At 43.6% G+C, this 17,415-nt stretch overlaps 1 protein-coding gene across 3 annotated transcripts in view; it reads left to right on the top strand.

Moving 5' to 3' along the window:
- The window catches only part of DAW1 (dynein assembly factor with WD repeats 1), a 78,594-nt gene that overhangs the window by 17,288 nt on the left and 43,891 nt on the right, over positions 1-17,415 (top strand). For 2 of the 3 annotated variants that reach the window (XM_082396259.1, XM_082396258.1), the window contains exon 1: positions 12,039-12,233. The exons of the other annotated variant lie outside the window; for it this stretch is intronic. In XM_082396259.1, the coding sequence (XP_082252385.1) occupies positions 12,116-12,233 (118 nt within the window). In that variant the 5' untranslated portion in view covers positions 12,039-12,115. Of the gene's footprint in view, positions 1-12,038; positions 12,234-17,415 lie in introns of those variants that run through there. 3 annotated transcript variants of the gene reach the window in all.

Genomic DNA, 17,415 nt, shown 5'->3' with positions numbered 1-17,415 from the left:
CTGGGGCAAAAGATATGACCAGTTGCCAAACTGCCAAACAGATCTGTCAATTGTTAGGGGATGAGGAACCAACCTTTGGTGGTGTGTGCCAGGTACTGTACTAGGTGCTTTACACTCATGATCTCCCTTACGTCTCATGGTAATTTTCCCAGGGAGGGGTTATCATTATACCCACGGGATGCTGAGAAGGTCAGGAAACTGCCCACATCCCATAGGATGCGGTAGCCGAGTAGGGCTTCAAACTCCCATCTTTCTGACTCTGTCTCCAAACTTTCTATCGTAACTGAGAACATAGCCCAAGACTGGGTCTAAGCACTTCTTCCTCCATTTGTTTTTACAGACTGCTAGGGTGGCAAGGTCATCTGGGAAACCTGAGGTAGAAAGATGCCTGGGAAATGTAGTCTTGGGTTTCTCAGCCTCCAGCTTGCAGTAAGGCCTCATACCACCAGTACAAGGGGATTGGAATTTCTTGGTTTGAGGAATATTTTCCCATTGTTTGCCTAATTTAGCAGGAGTTCCATTTCCCCTTGATGCACTTGCTGGAGTCAATATCCAATTCTTGCCATAGATGACAACTTTGGCTATACCCTTCTTCCCTCACAAACTTTCAAATCACAACAACTGCAGCAAAAAATGTGCCCATTATTGTAATGAAACCATCCCTCATGCAAATGAGAATACATTCAACTTCCCCCCAAAGCAGAGACTCCAAATGTTATCACATTCAGCATTCACCTCTGGGTGTTGTTCTTTCCCCCTTTAGTTTAACCACAGTTTTGATTGCTATACTATAACATGTGGAGAAAATTAAGCCCTGTGTTGAACAGTAGAAAAAAAGGAGAGAAAAGATAAAAATATGACATAAAATGGAGAGAAGGAATATGTTAGCTACAACAATGTACATTTTTTGCAACTGATCATGAGTATTTGTTACTTGTATCTTTCTTACTCCACTGCCCGTTCTATGTTGCCTTTGTCTTCAGCCAGCCCCTCATCAGGTTAGGGTTCTTTATTTGGGGGGTAACCCAAATCTTCACTCCTGAAGGGTATGAATCATGGAGGTCCTTGTTATATTGGTTCTCATGGTCTTCCATGGATTTTTACCACTTGACATGGCATGAAGTGGGGTCCCCATAGAATTTCTTGGTTTGAGGAATATTTTCCCATTGTCTGCCTAATTTAGCAGGAGTTCCATTTCCCCTTGATAACCGATCTAATCTCCGCAGTAAATGTGGTCACCCTCCTTTCTTACCTGTTTATCCAGGGACACAGGAATCTGAAATGGTCAAAGGGCAGCTCTTAGCTATGGGAACATTTTTGTGTCTAATGGAGCAATTTTGTCCCAGGAATTCAGACATCTAAATCGGCAAAACCACACTTGAAAAGATGATAATCAAACTTCTGTGAGTGAATTATTAGGTGGAATATTAAGAGATGCTACTCTAATTTCCATCCTTTGGATCCCAGAACAATGGATTCTAACTATGGGAAAATCAGTACCCAGTACGTTTGCTGGTTCAGGGCAAATAACCACATCAGGAACGCCACACCAAGTATTGCTTTCCACCTGGCCCTGGAACTAAGTGCTCTGTAGGCCAGTGGCTTCCAGGTGGTGAGGTTATGGTAAGAAGAGCTGAGAACCCTTTGACCACCTTAATTCTTTTTTTTTTTTTTTTTTAAGGGAAATAATAGTCAACTTATTTATTTGTTTGTTTATTTATTTATTTATTTATTTTTAATGTTTTCTGGCTGCACCACGCAGCTTGCAGAATCTTAGTTCCCCAACCAGAGATTGAACCCCAGGCCCATGGCAGTGAAATTGCGGAGTCCTAACCACTGGACTGCCAGGGAATTCTGACCGCCTTAATCCTTGAGCATGTACATGGTGCTGTGCTCAGTAGCAACATTGTTGGGATATCGTGATGATGCATGTCTTAGTCTGTTTGTGCTACTATAACAAAATACCACAGACTGGGCAGCTTATAAACAACAGAAATGTATTCCTTACAGAGCTGGAGGGTGGAAGTCTGAGACTAGGGTGCCTACATGGTTGAGTGAGGGCCCCCTTCCAGTTTTTGCTGTGTCCTCATGTGGGAGGAGGGGCTAGGGTGCTCTCTCTCTGACTTCCTTTTAAAGGACATTAATCTCATTCATAAGGGCTCACTCTCATGGCCTTATCACGTCCCAAAGTTCCCACCTCCTAATACCATCACACTTGGCATTAGGATTTCAACATATGCATTTTGGGAGGACACACATATTCAACCTACAGCAATGCATGAGGCAGACCGTGTGGCAGGAGGGAGCATGGTAGGCAGAGAGGGAAAATTCTTATCCAGCATCAGGGTCTTTTCCACTGAGGGCAATTTTCTGTCCCCTCCATCCTACCAGTAAGAAAAAACAGAACTGAGTGAGCCACGCTGTCAGCTCTGCCAAAGTGGCCAAGTAAGAGTTTTGGAAACAAAAGGACTTATCAGCTGATTAAATATGAGAAAAAAGAGAACAGGAAATCTCTGAAAGGGAGCTGGTTTGGGAAAAAGATGCTGTTACGTAGGTTGTGTCGGAGGTGGCAACGTGGGACTAAAACATGAGAAAGAGAGAAATAGATCAGAAAGGCAGGAGGAAGCAAAAGAAGCTTCGAGAAGGAAGCGTCAACGGGGTCAGAGAAAGAGAAGTTAGAGAGAAAAGATGTGGAGCCCCACCTATGGCAGATCAGCAGAGATATTCAGCTATACCTTCCCAGAATTACCCACAATTATTGCTACTCTGAGATGCTGGGAAGGGGAAGTCCTGGGAAAAAAAGATAACAAGAGCAATGACAGCAATAATAATAGCACCATAGGTCTCAAAAGTTTTTATTTTCAAAAGTGTTTTTGTATATATTCCCATGGAAAGCAAAACAAAATCAGAGCAGTTTGATTCTCTTTCTGTTTTAAAATATTACTTTTTAGCCACCGTGTATTCAATTCAATAGGCGCACGTGTAGTCAAACTCTTGGTTGAGAGGAAGCCGAGCTCTCGTGGTCATGGAGTTTGTTAGACACTAAACCATGAGTCCTGCAGGGACTGCGGCTCTTGAGTTGGCACAGACTCACCTCAGGAAAGTAGTATTATAAGCAGTTCTTCATTCACGATAAAAGTGCTACATTCTTCAAAAAGAGAGGCAGGAGAAAATATAATTTTAGTTTTTTTTTAAATAAAAATTTTAGACTAAAAGGCAAGCAAAAGAGTTGGTTAAATAAAAGAACTACTTAAATAGGCCATAAACAGGGAGAAGGAATCTCAAACTATCGTATCCTCTCAGAAGCTCAGTTTCTCATCTGTAAAATGGGCATCGTCCTTACTTCATAGAGGTTTTGTGAAGATTAAATCAGGTAATAATTTGCGTGATGCACTTAACCCAGTGCCTGGCATAAAAAAGGCACTCAGTAAATGTTAACTATTATTGTTGCCATTGCTAACATATTTGCATGTCATTAGCATGGCTGTTCAAATCACACGTTTTGATTTCTTATGGCTATGCCGCCTAAAATTATCATTATTTTATTATAATTCAAAAATTATGGTTTTTTGTCACTCTCAAATTATTAAATTATGATTAAGAATACCACAGTAACACATAAGGAAAGTTAAATGCAATAGAAAACAACAACAAAAAAATCTACCTCACCAATCTTGAATATGCTCTCGAAACAAAAAGGACACTTTCAGATTACAAAACCTCAACAAATAAATACAAAATTGTAAAAAGATAAAAGAAATAAGAATCTGTCTTCTGGACTGTTTCAGTATATCCAGGGAATGACTCTCAAGACAGGTTTCGGGAAGACAGAAGAAAGGCGGGTTCTCGGCACACACCTTACACTCTGGTTGGACCCTGGCTCTGAACTTTGAAAGGAAACAAGCGAAACTACTCATGTATAACATATGTACACTGTTGCCCCCTGCTGCCAATGGGTTGCTTAGCCGCTAAATAACCATAACAGGACTGTAAAAAATCCCTCAAAGTGATATTTTATTTTGAACAGATGGTTAGATATATCGCGCATGTAAGTATTCCAGAGTTAGATAATTCAGTTATAGAGGCAGATAGCTGCAGCATAAGGTTTAAAAAAATTTAGGTGCCTACAAATTTAAAGGGGTACACAGTGCACTTCATATATTAACATCATTGAATCTCTGCAAGAATCCCATGAGGCGGATACTATTACTAGCCCCACTGTAAGTGAAAAAACTGGGGTTTGAAAAGTTACTCAGCTAATAAGTGGCAGAACTGCCATTCAGTCTTCAAAATCCTCTGACTCCTATTTGCATCCTTTCTAGGCCATGAAGTCTCCCTGCAGAGAACATTGTCACCAACTATGTTCAACGAAAGTGTGACCCTTGGCAAGTCTAACCGAATCATGTGGCATGCTATTTTCCCTCACTTTCTTTTGCATTGAAAAGGAGCTTGCAAGCAAATGCACTACAGTAGAGAACGCGCCACATAGGGAGGTTTAGAGGGGTCAAGGCTTTTGTGTGAGCTCGGCTGTGAGGATCAACAATCCCCTGGGCATGAGTGGAGGACTGCAGGCGGTCTGGACAGCCCACTAAGCCCTGCCAGGGACCATGAGTTGGGGGAAACCTGGCCCATGCTCATCCTGGGTCTGCCAGCTGTGGGAGTGCCCCTTTACGCCTGGCCCTAGAGGCCCAGGACCGGTGAAGAGATACCTTTATAAACCTCCAACCCAGAGGTGACACCTTTTTATAATTTGTCCAAAGGCATGGCTTTTGCTGGTGTTGGCACTAAATAAAGCTCTGCTGGATGTGTTTACCTGCTTGCTGATAATTCACAAGACTAACAGGGGCCTTTTTCTCAGGCAGGCAGAGGGCATCAGCAAACTGACTGTAAACCAATCCCACCCCCTAACCCCCAGCACCACTATCACCAGCATATTTAGAAAACGACCCTTTCATCTGGGTAAAGAGAGGAAGAATGGAGAGATTTCCTTATGGTGAGAGGTGGGAGGGTGAGAGAGAGCGTCTTTGGAGTTTCGGGAGCCAAGAAGAATGATACCAAGCTTCCCTGAAATGATACTGGAATCCTACAAGCAAGGAGCTTTCACGAATCACAGAAATGGGTGGAAATTGGATAGAAATGGCCTCTCGATGCAGACTGGAGAGAGCGCCCTAGCTTCTCCTGGTCAATCTGGTGATTTTAGATAAATGAAAGTTTGCAGGACCCCTTAGTGATGCGTGGAAGTTAACAAAGAGCTAGAGGGACTTCTAGGTCCCCTGGCGTAGAGGAGGAAATACAAAGGTGATATGCAGTGGACGGTCCAGCTGGGGCCCAAAGCAGGACATAGTTACATCTCGGCAATTGGCTTCATCAAGGTGGCAGGGGGCACACTGACAAGCAGGGGGAGGGTTGTAAATGCAACTAGGAGCCCAGGACCAGGGGATAACCAAGACTGAGAATTTCAGGCCTTTTCTCCATCAATCCATAAAAATGGCTATTGTGTAAGACCCCTCACTAGTTTAGAATAAACTCCATTGGAGGAAGAAAAAACAACAGCTCCGAAGGTAACATTGTTTTAAACATGAAATGATTGAGGAATCACTGGGGTCACATGAATTCACCTGAGAGTGTCCAGATGCAGTCTTCTGAATGGGGGCTTAAGGCAGGAATTGCCTGGTCGGAATAATTCAGAGTCTGTGCTGTGAAACCTTTCCTTACCACACACTGTTGTATTGAATTGAATTGAGCCTGTAGAGGAGGTGATTCTAGCCTGGTAAGATTTCATAACGGATGAAGGGGGAGGCTTATCAGGTAGAAAGAATGACAAGAATAAAAGCTCAGAGCATGAATAAGCTAGTCGTGGTATGCTGAAGCTGCATGGAATGAAAGAGAGTGATTTACAAATGAGTAACCAAGGGTTGGAAGGACAAATGACTTTCTTAAAGGTCACTGATGTGAAGGCCAGGGTTGGAACTTCTATCTTCCAACTAGCAATCCACTGTTGTTCACCTTTCCACATTTATTCTCTTCTAAAAACACAGACAGCACAAAATCATGGAATCGTAGCATCCAAAGGGAAATCAAACCTCTCTTATCTAGCCCTGTCCCTCAGCTAATTTAGCACTGTGTTCTACAGTAATTCTGGCAGCTGGGCAAACTGCCTCAGCTAGAACACTTCCCGTGCTGGGAAATTCTCAGTACTTTTTGACACATTACTGGACACACAGGCACAAAATTCTATATATTGAGCTGAAATCTGCCTTTGCGCATCCGGCTCTTTTAGCCCTGCCCTCTACGTGCACTTAATCAGATCCTTCCTCTTCCAAATGCATCCTCCAGATTCTTGAGCATCGAGCATTAATGGAGGACCTACTATGTGCCAGACATGGAAGGTAGCATCATGCCCACACCAGGTCTCCTTGTTCATGTTCCGGACATTCTCAGGTCCTTTAACATCTGTTGTTCATTGTTCTGTTCAGTCCAAGTCTGGACTATCTCCAGACTTGTTAAGGTATAGAACTCTCTCCATGCTTCTATTGAATCCCCACCAGCCATTTCTTTAAGAAGACAAATCTATTTGGATCTACAGAGAAAGTAGTTATGTCTTAAGAAATGTAAGCTAGTTTTAATATTTATACCAACTATACTAATACTAATTAACATAAGTAGTAGGGTACACCTGTTGTTAACTATCATACAAAGGACTCCAAGTTGAATGTAAGTGATTATCAGAGTAATTGTTGATCCAAATGATCAGGTTCAATAGGAACACTATGGACACACCCTTTCCCCAGTTTGAAACATCGTAGGATAATAAATGATTATTGTTAACATTACCATCCTTGATACCTACGGAGCGTTTTTGATTGAGCCAGACTCAGCGAGAACAACTCTATTATTCGATACTGCGATCATTCCTATCTTTCCAATGATGAAACTGAAGCCATAGAGTTTACAGACCTTGCCCAAGAGCACACAGCTGGTAGATGGCAGAGGCAGGCTTCCGGTCAGGCAGTCTGCTCTAAGGAATTACAAGTGGCAAATCTATGTCAATCAGCCCTGCTGGTGTGATCTGCATGTCTCATTAGCAGCCTTTCTGTGAATGTAAATGTGGTCTCACCTAGAGATGTGCCCCCTCTCCAGGAACGCAATAGTTTCAAACCCACCTGAAGTCTGATTCTTTCTATGAACGAGTCCCCTGAAATATTTTTTCAGAATTAGATCCCTTGTACTTGGAACATGCCTGGGACTCATAGGTCCTCAACACATACTGATTGAATGATTCAGGCAGTGGACCTTGGCCCACCGGTTTTCTGGTCCCAGGTAAGGTCAGAGGCTTTGTGAGCCCTTCAATGGGATGTGGGCAGGATGGGAAGAAAATAAAAAGGGATGTGTCATCAGTGTGTCTCTGCCCTGATGCAGCTCCTTGCTCGGGGGCTTGCTGGGGCAGGGCCACCGTTAACTGGGCTGCACAGCTGACCTCTACTGCCAGGCTCTGATCCTTTTTCTGTCTTTGTCTCCAGGAAGGAACTGTACTGCTCTTTTTTATCTGCTGCTCTCAATGAGGGCCCAAAGGACTAGTGATACAGCTTTTCATTGATGCCATGACTCTCTCCAAGAGAAACTGGGTCAAATGGGAACGATCAAGCTCTGCTGTAGTTGGAACCCCCTCCTGTACCACCTGTCCTTTGTCAGTGCTGAATCTGGATCCCCCAGACCGCCTCCCGCCTCCCTCCCTTCATCCTTCTCCCCCTGCTTCTCTCCCTCTCCCGTGTGTAGGGATCCTCTTCTCTCCCCATCTTCCTTCCCAGGAGGCTTCTTCTCCCACCCTAGTCTGATGTCCATTGGTCTCTCTTAGTGCACTGGAGCATCTGAAACACAAGTATGCAAAGAATTCCAGTTTCTTCCCATGTTGTTTCTGGGTCTTATTTACATCATCTGAGCAACCGGTTTACTGTCCCTGACAATCAGGGAAGACTGTTCAGAATACACAAAGGGCCTAATTGCAGGGAGAGGGTATCCAATTTCAATCAGGCCTGGCCAAGCCAATGGAACCTATTACACTAGTGCAGTGGCTTTCAAACTTCATCATTCATCAGCATCACCAGGAAAACTTACCCAAACACGAATTGCTGAGCCTCACGACCAGCACTTCTGACTCTGTAGGTGGTGTGAGGTAGGGCAAGAATTTGCATTTTTAGCGAGTTCCCAGGTAATGCTGCTGCTGCTGGCCCCGGGACACACTGTGAGAACTGAAGTTCAGCGTGGCTTCCATGCACTGGACTGGAGTGATTTGGGTGAATAACATTAATGCTAACTTTTCAGTTTCTGATTGGTCAAGGCAGGTGTCAGTGGGAAGAAACCCAGGGTCAATATTACATTTATACGTGTAAATCCATATGAATTGCAATTGTTGATCTAGCGAGTCAACGTTCAGATCAACATAGGATGCCATGAATTGATTAAAAGTGTTTTACAACTTTTAGGGAGGCCTCTAAAAGCCCTGTGAGAAAGTCCTACCAAGTGCTCTACACACCGGGATGTGCTCTCATCACCAGGATAATGTAGGAGATTGATTGATTGATTGATTGATTGATTTATGGCTGTGCTGGGTCTTCGTTTCTGTGTGAGGGCTTTCTCTAGTTGTGGCAAGTGGGGGCCACTCTTCATCGCGATGCGCGGTCCTCTCACTGTCACGGGCCTCTCTTGTTAAGGAGCACAGGCTCCAGACGCGCAGGCTCAGTAGTGTGGCTCACGGGCCCAGCTGCTCCGCGGCATGTGGGATCCTCCCAGACCAGGGCTCGAACCCGTGTCCCCTGCATTGGCAGGCGGACTCCTAACCACTGCGCCACCAGGGAAGCCCAATGTAGGAGTTTTGTTTTTGCAAATTTTTGTACATCATTTGCAACTAATGGCCCTCCCCTGGGGGTGATTTAAAGTGCAACAGTTATTTCCTCAGGCTGAGAGAGTCATGCAGGAGCTTCCAGAAATGAGTAGATGGTGAGTCAATTAAGCACAGCTTTAATCCCATCTTCTGCCAAGGCCAAAAGAGAAATCTGCCTGCACTCATGAACTTTGATGACTTCTCTTTGGATCACCACCTCATTTGCATATAACCCTACTGCCTTCCTAGAAAGGGGGATGGGGACATATTCGGTATCAGGATTCTGGGCTGTTAAGTCAGAATACTAGGAGTCTTATTAGCAGAGAGGTCCTTGGGAGAAATTGTGAGAAGAACTCTGGAAACTGAATGGACAGTCAGGGTGCTTGGACATCCAGATAAATGACACTCAAGCAAAGATGGAGGTGAGGGCTGCGGACCCCTGGTGGGCATGGGCTATGGGAAGAATGGACCTCATTTCCAAGGAACTGTGCTCTGAGCTCTGGATATGATGGGACGGGGGATGATTAGGAGGTTCTCTAATGTCTTACGTGGGAGAACTTGGCTTATGCTCCTTGAGCAAAGGGAGAGATGTCAAAAGCTGCAGAGCTGGAATTTTTTTTTAAAAAGCAAAGGACAACACTTAAAAGTTTGGTTCGAGGAAGTAGGGAAAATCCTTCACCTGGAACAGGAAGAAAAGAGCCACTTAGGGAGGACAGGAACTCATGGAAATGGAGGGAGTGGTGAAGGGTAGGCAACAATGATGGAGGCTTTGGGTCCTATAACTAGAGGAAGATGGAGGTGGAATTAGGGGTGAAACAGGGAGTGTACTTGAACTTGGACTCTCTTAACAGAACAAAAGTGGAGCCAAATAGTTCTGTGATTGCCACTGATATCCCAGAATATTCTGAAGCTGGCTTGGCCTGTGGGAAACAAAGGCCTCTTTTTATTTTGCAATAATTTCAAATTTATGGAGAAGTTACAAGAGTACTCAAGGAATACCCCAAAAGGAACCCTTCGCCTAGATTCAACATTTTGCTCATTGGCTTTATCAACACACATCTATACTTACACATAAAGTTTCAAAACCATTTGAGAGTTGATTGCAGGTATCATACCCCTTTATCCTTAAATAAGTCAGTGGGTTTTTCCTAAGAACAAGGACATTCTCTCACATAACCACAGTACAATGATCAAATTAGGAAAGAATATTGATATAATATTAATAAAATATACTCTAAACCTCAATCCCTATTCAAATTTCATCCAGTTGTCCCAATCATGTCCTTTATAACTATTTTTTTTTTCTGGTCTAGGATCCAGGATCACTCAGTGCATTTAGTTGTTCAACTTCTTTAGTGTGCATTAATCTGGAGTAGTTTTTCAGTCTACCTTTTTCTTTCTTGACCTTGACAGTTATTTTGTACAATTTCTTCAGGTTTTGGTTGTTCTGATGTTTCCTCATGATTAGAGGCAGGTAATGCATCGTGGGCAGAAATTCCAGAGAATTGCTCTGTCCTTTTCAGTGCATTGTAATGGAGATACAGATGTCAGTTTGTCCCAACATTGGTGATGTTAGCTTTGATCAAGTGGTTAAATGGTGTCTACCAGATTTCTCTACAGTAAAGTTATTATTTTTCCAAAGGCCTCATTTTAAATGGCACAAGCATAAGCAATAACATGGGTGAACGAAATCTACTGGAGAATCCCTCATTTCTACAGATGAGCTCTTTGCCTCTCCCTACTTAAACCCTTTCCAGAGTCTTAATCATGAGGGGAAAGTTTGAGCTAGAAGGTATCTTAGATTTCATCTGTTTCCCCGCTTCCCAAGTGTGGGATGCTTACTGCTGGTGGCATGAAGTGATTTTTATGTGCTGTCCATTTGTATTAGGTTTAATTGTATCACTTAGCAGTAGAGGCTTTCCTATTTCAATGATCTCTCCAACATTCCGAGTATATGAAGTAAAAAGGTTCAGTTGTGTGCTAGCTTGTCTTGAAAATTTCAAATAGTTGCTAATTTTTCTCTTTAAAAAAAAAAAGAAAGAAAGGAAAGGTCTTTGTTTTGCAGTCTGGCAGGCAATAGTATAGAGTATTTCAACAGTATTTTTAAAAATTGCATTTATTTTTATAGTTACCTGCTGCTCCTCATTGAGAATTATACAAAGTTTTAATTCACAGTATTGACAACAATTTTCTTTTAAATTACATTTAAAAATGTGAAGTAAAACAAGTGAGCCAGTTCAGAGAAATTGTAAGAATTTAAAGAAAACCCTTAGGTATGCAGCTGATAAGGAGCTGTGGCCCAAGGCTATGAAGATAACTCAGGAATTGCTTAAGTTTGGGGAATTCTAATTTCGAGATTTAGGCCAAATTCCTTAAAGGAAATTGACAATCTGGCTAGCTGACTCTTCCGGTCCACAGTTTTCCTGATGGAAACTCAACTTGGCAGGCAAAGAACCGGTGCTGGCAAGAAACAGAACAAGTCAAAAGAAGGCCTCCAAAGCCTTAAACCCAGGGTTAGGAGCATAGATGGAGGCTTCCAGGTATAGGCTCTGACACGTCTGCCTTCCCACCTGCTTCTCTGTGACCTTGGGTGGTTCTGCACTTCCTCTAATGCTCAGTTGTCTCATCCTTGAGATGGGGTGCAAATAAATGGTGCATAACTCATACCTTTGTTCGGATTGTGAGTATAGTGGATAGAGCGCTTGGCGCAGTGCATGGCACTGGAAACGTAGGCGATTACGTCGAGGCCATTTTTCTTTTGTGGGGACAGGGACAGGGCATGAGGGGCCGAGAACAGTAACCGAGCGCGGGGTACTTCGCCCACCCCTCCGTATTGGAAACCCAATGGGTTAAAGTGCGTGTGGCCCAGACTGTAGCTGAGGCCCTTGGTCCTCGGCCGCGCCTCGCCCCTTGTGAGGTCTCCCTTACTGAAGACACGAGTGGCTCTCGTCCCACCCACGCCAGACACCAAAGGGTGTAGATTCCGGTGGCCGCGGCGCGGGCAGGAGCGCGCTCCCTCGGCGGCTCCCGGAACCCCGCGCCCGCCCTCGGGAACCCCGAGGCAGATGCGGGTGGCGGGGAGGGCAGGGCGCGCTCTGCGCCCGAGCATATCCCGGACCGCCCCCCACGCCCCCCACGCCCCCCCGCCAGCCCCGGGACGCCTGAGCTGCAGGATGCACCCCAAGAGCTCAGGCTCTAGGCCCCGATCCCGGGAGCTGCTTGTGGCGCGCGCGCATGCGCGCCGACGCCTTCCGCTGTTTGGCCGTTTCCATGACGACTACGTCGGTCGGCTGGTGGTCCCCCGGCGAGAGAATGAAGCTCAAGAGCCTCCTGCTCCGGTATTACCCGCCAGGTACAGGCCGGGCCCCGCTCTGCCCTCATGTGAGGACCTGCACCAGGAGGGTCTGGGGCAGAGGAGGGTGCGGGGACCCGAGAGGTGGGGTCCAGAGCGAGTGACCCCTGTGGGACGGGAAGCCTGGTGCTTCCTAACTTGGGCCCCTCACTGCTTCGGATGCTGGACTTTGTTCCTCAAAAGTTTTAAAAAGACTCTTTCAGGAAGTCTTTAAACTTTTAAATTGCTGAGTCATAATGCTTTCTGGTTACTTAGGAATGAAGTGGACGGGGAGGGAGAGGAGGTGATTAGTGATGTCGTGGAATATTGGTTTCTGGAAGGGAAGACACCGACAAGGGCCACGTTGATTTTTCTTTCCTTAAAGTATTTGTTTATTTATTCATCCATGGCTGTGCTGGGTCCCCGCTTCCGTGCGAGGGACTTCCCCAGCCGTGGCAAGCGGGGGCCACTCCTCATGGCGGTGCGCGGGCCTCCCACCACCGCGGCCTCTCTTGTTGCGGAGCACAGGCTCCAGACGCGCAGGCTCAGTAGTTGTGGCTCACGGGCCCAGCCGCTCCGCGGCACGTGGGATCCTCCCAGACCAGAGCTCGAACCAGTGTCCCCTGCACTGGCAGGCAGACTCCCAACCACTGCACCACCAGGGAAGCCCCCACATTGATTTTTATTTTAAACGCACCAGAATGACTAAGTCAAGGTGTGTTGAGTATGAAAAGAAAAATGCATACTTAATAAGCATATTACTTTAGTGACTGAATTCCAGACTGTACATATCAGTCAATCAGCACATTTAGTGAAGGCCTACTCTGTACACACTTTGTGCTCCTTGTCATGGGACTTTTAAAAAGTTCCAATGACTTAAGGAATTGTGAAATAAACCCAGAGGATTCTAGAATGCTCTAGTTTTAGAGTAGGACAGCATTGCCTAGTCCTCTTGTTTTATACGTGAGGACATGGTGACCTTTAGAGAATAAGTGAAGTCCACGGGTCACACAGGTTTTCAGGGACAGAAATAGGAGCAGAATTCTTGGCTTCTAATTCAGTACTCACATTAAAAATAAGAATATAAAGTAAAAAGTCTGCAAAGCTTGCCACAAGGCAGTAGATGACAAAATACACTTGCCCAATGAAAAGTTTGGATAAGAACTGTCATTAGGATGTCAAAGGAGTGTGAGATCACTTTGGACTGGTTTGATTTTGGATAACTTTGTGAGGAGCGGGACTTGAAAAATCTTCACACTGAATGTCTCACTGTTCACAGCAATGCATCCATCTGCTTAGTCAGCATCTCCATCGAGATGTCTAATAGGCACAGACCTCACGATCCCTCTTCTCCAATCCCATCCTAATCGTGTAGCTGCTTCAGGCTGTGCCCAGTCCATGGATGGTATCACCACCCATGCACTTTTTCTGGCAGAAACCTCGGTCATCCTTTATTTCTCTCTTGTGATCATTCATTGCCCCTCTCTGCACTCCCTTATCCAGCCCGTAAACAAATTCTGTCAGCTCCACTTCCAGACTCTTCTGTGCACCCGTCACATTCTCTCCATTTCCTTGGCACACGTTTCTTTTCTTTTTTTTTTAATTAATTAATTAATTTATTTTTCTCAGTTTCCCCATTTTTATTTTTTATTTTTTTCACACACACACTGTATTTTATTTTTACAAGAGATAAATAAACTGACACCAAGCATTGTACATGGATGACCACAACAAAAGCAACAATGATTGCCATTACCAAACACGAAACACACTCATACTATGTCATAATATTGACATTCAGTCCAGTAATCCTCCACTGTAACAGCTCCTTTACTTTGCAGGGAAAATTGCTTTGTATATTTTTTTGGCACACGTTTCTTGACCCAGTCCTCCTTCCAGCTATCACCTGTACCCTTCCCTTATCTCCATCTCACCCACCGTTGCCTCTACTTCAACCATCCCTGGGCTTGTCAATTGGATTCCTGGTTTAACTTCATCCTCTAAAGTCTGTATGTCACTAACAGCCAGCAGAATCTGCACTAAACATCTCCAATAGTTTCCTATCATGTTCAGAATAAAATCCACCCTCTGCAGGATTTAGCTTAGCCTACTCTGCCGAATTGTAGAATCCTACGTATTTACCCTCACTACACTTCAGACTTCTTTAGGATGTTCTTCCAAGACTTAATAGAGGGCATTTCATTCATCATTCTCTCTTTCTGAACTCAGCTGTCCTTAGAGTTTGGCTCCTTTACTTCATTTGGTCTCAATGTCACCTATTCAGAGACCTTTTTTATCATCCTTCAGAGAAGCACTTCCTCTCATTGATTTTACTCTCTGCCATTTTGTTTTATTGTCTTTATGATATTTATCATCTTTTTTTAAACTTTTTTTAAAAAAAATTAATTAATTAATTAATTTTTGGCTGCATTGGGTCTTCGTTGCTGCGCACGAGCTTTCTCTAGTTGTGGCGAGCGGGGGCTATTCTTTGTTGCGGTGCACGGGCTTCTCATTATGGGGGCTTCTCTTGTGGAGCACAGGCTCTAGGCACGTGGGCTTCAGTAGTTGTAGCACGTAGGCTCAGTAGTTGTGGCTTGCGGGCTCTAGAGTGCAGGCTCAGTAGTTGGGGTGCACGGACTTAGTTGCTCCGCAGCATGTGGGATCTTCCCAGACCAGGGCTCGAACCCGTGTCCCCTGCATTGGCAGGCAGATTCTTAACCACTGCACCACCAGGGAAGCCCTATTTATCATCATCTTAAAGTGTATTTATTGTTTACGTTTTAAATGTCTGCCTCTTTCCCATAAAATGTAAGCTCCATGAGAACTGAGACCTTGTCTCTCCTTCATTGCTGTATTCTCAGTTCTAGAAGAGACTCTGGGATATAGGAGGCACTCAATGTTTACTGAGTGAGTGCATGAGTAGATGAATGTGTATGATGAAAGAGGTTGATCCAGACATGGAAACTGTTGTAAATAAATGTTTGAACTCCCAAGGGATCATGCTTCTGCCTGCCTGCAAGAGTGCAACTTTCTCTGACGTGAAGTTAACATTTGTAGTAAGGACACTAATATTCTCCCTTTTAAAATTCCAGCAAAGTGATTTAGCCTTACATGTATGCATATATATATATATATATCCATTCTTTTTCAGATTCTTTTCCCATATAGTTCTTTTTTTTTTTTGGCCACGCTGTGCAGCATGAGGGATCTCAGTCCCCCAACCAGGATAGAACCCTCGCCCCCTGCAGTAGAAGCGCAGTCTTAACCACCAGACCACCAGGGATGTCCCTCTAATAGCAATCTTAAACTCAAGTAAAGCTTTAAACTCATGGTTGTGACTATTGCCTTAATGATTATCTTATAATAAGGTCATCTCACTTAGCATGTTAGATACTTAATTTTGGAATTCTAATCTTTGGTAAGCCATATGATATACAAATTTCCAAGGTACTACTGAATAGCAGGTGGCTGTTACAATAACATTATCAAATAGGAAAAAAAATCACTCACCACTGAATCATTCTCATGCCACCTTTATCGCTTCTGCCTATAAAGCAATTATGTTTCGCCTCCTAACCCTTTAATTTCAGTCCTCCCACTTTCTTTTGAGTAACATATAGGTCAGGAGCATTCTTTTGTTGGCATCCACTGAATTATTCCTCCCCCTACCTAGATTCCTAAAGACTAAGGAAAAGTAGCAGTAATATGGCTAATCAAACTTGGGGCATTCCTTTTTTGTCTTGGTCACATTCGTTAATTCAGAAGCTCTTTGCTTTGTGAAGAGTAGGTGTTGAATTCGTGCTTTTCAGTTGGCTCAGTTATGACAGTCTTTGTCTTTCATTTATTGACTGTGGTACCCTTGTTCTTTGTCCAGAAGAAGGATCTAAATAAGCATTAATTGAACTGGTTGATATTTTGAACACTTTAAAGGTTTCTATTGATTATGAGCTGGGTAAGGAATACTATTACCTTTTGAAGCTTAGCCTTTTAGTACATTGTAGAATTTGGGGTGTAGTGGCTTCTTACCTAAGTGTCCTGGGAATCATACCTATTGCATAATAGTTCACAGCCAGGGGAAGATCAAGAATATTAAGATACTGTGGAAAACAATCTCTGGAGAACAACATGTATTCCTGCAAGCATCTTTGTCTATTTTCTGCTTGTATTCTTCACTGCACAAGTCATAGCCTCTTGCTCATATTGGAGTTCAGTGAGCCTATTGCCTTGATGTCTTGTCACAGTGAAGCAGTCAAATAAATGTACATGTTTCAGATTTTGCACTTTATTTTCTAGATCCATTTGTACAGCAACCCGCCTAATTTTTAATAGTTGATGTAGGGACTTTTTAAAACATTTTTCATCTTATTAAAAATAAGGTAGTTGTGAATAAGAAAAGCAGAATTTTGTTATTTTGTTTGCTAGACATTTTTTTATTGCAGTAGAGTTGATTTACAATGTTGTGCTAATCTCTGCTGTACAGCAAAGTGACTCAGTTATACACGTATATACATTCTTTTTAATATTCTTTTCCGCTATGGTTTATCACAGGATATTGAATATAGTTCCCTGTGCTATACAGTAGGACCTTGTTGTTTATCCATTCTTTTTTTTTTTTTAAACATCTTTATTGAAGTATAATTGCCTTACAATGGTGTGTTAGCTTCTGCTTTATAACAAAGTGAATCAGTTATACATATACAATATGTTCTCATTTCTCTTCCCTCTTGCATCTCCCTCCCTCCCACCCTCCCCATCCCACTCCTCTAGGTGGTCACAAAGCACCGAGCTGATCTCCCTGTGCTATGCGGCTGCTTCCCACTAGTTATCTGTTTTACATTTGGTAGTGTATATATGTCCATGACACTCTCTTACCCTGTCACATCGCACCCCCCCCCCCATATCCTCAAGTCCATTCTCTAGTAGGTCTGTGTCTTTATTCCCGTCTTGCCACTAGGTTCTTCATGGCCTTTTTTTTTTTTTCCTTAGATTCCGTATATATGTGTTAGCATACTGTATTTGTTTTTCTCTTTCTGACTTACTTCACTCTGTATGACAGACTCTAACTCCATCCACCTCATTACAAATACCTCCATTTCATTTCTTTTTATGGCTGAGTAATATTCCATTGTATATATGTGCTACATCTTCTTTATCCATTCATCTGTCGATGGACATTTAGGTTGCTTCCATGTCCTGGCTATTG

The sequence above is a fragment of the Balaenoptera borealis genome (genome assembly GCF_965194805.1).
Source record: "Balaenoptera borealis genome assembly, chromosome: 6".
Lineage (NCBI taxonomy): Eukaryota > Metazoa > Chordata > Mammalia > Artiodactyla > Balaenopteridae > Balaenoptera > Balaenoptera borealis.
This window is presented reverse-complemented; position numbering and strand designations above follow the sequence as displayed.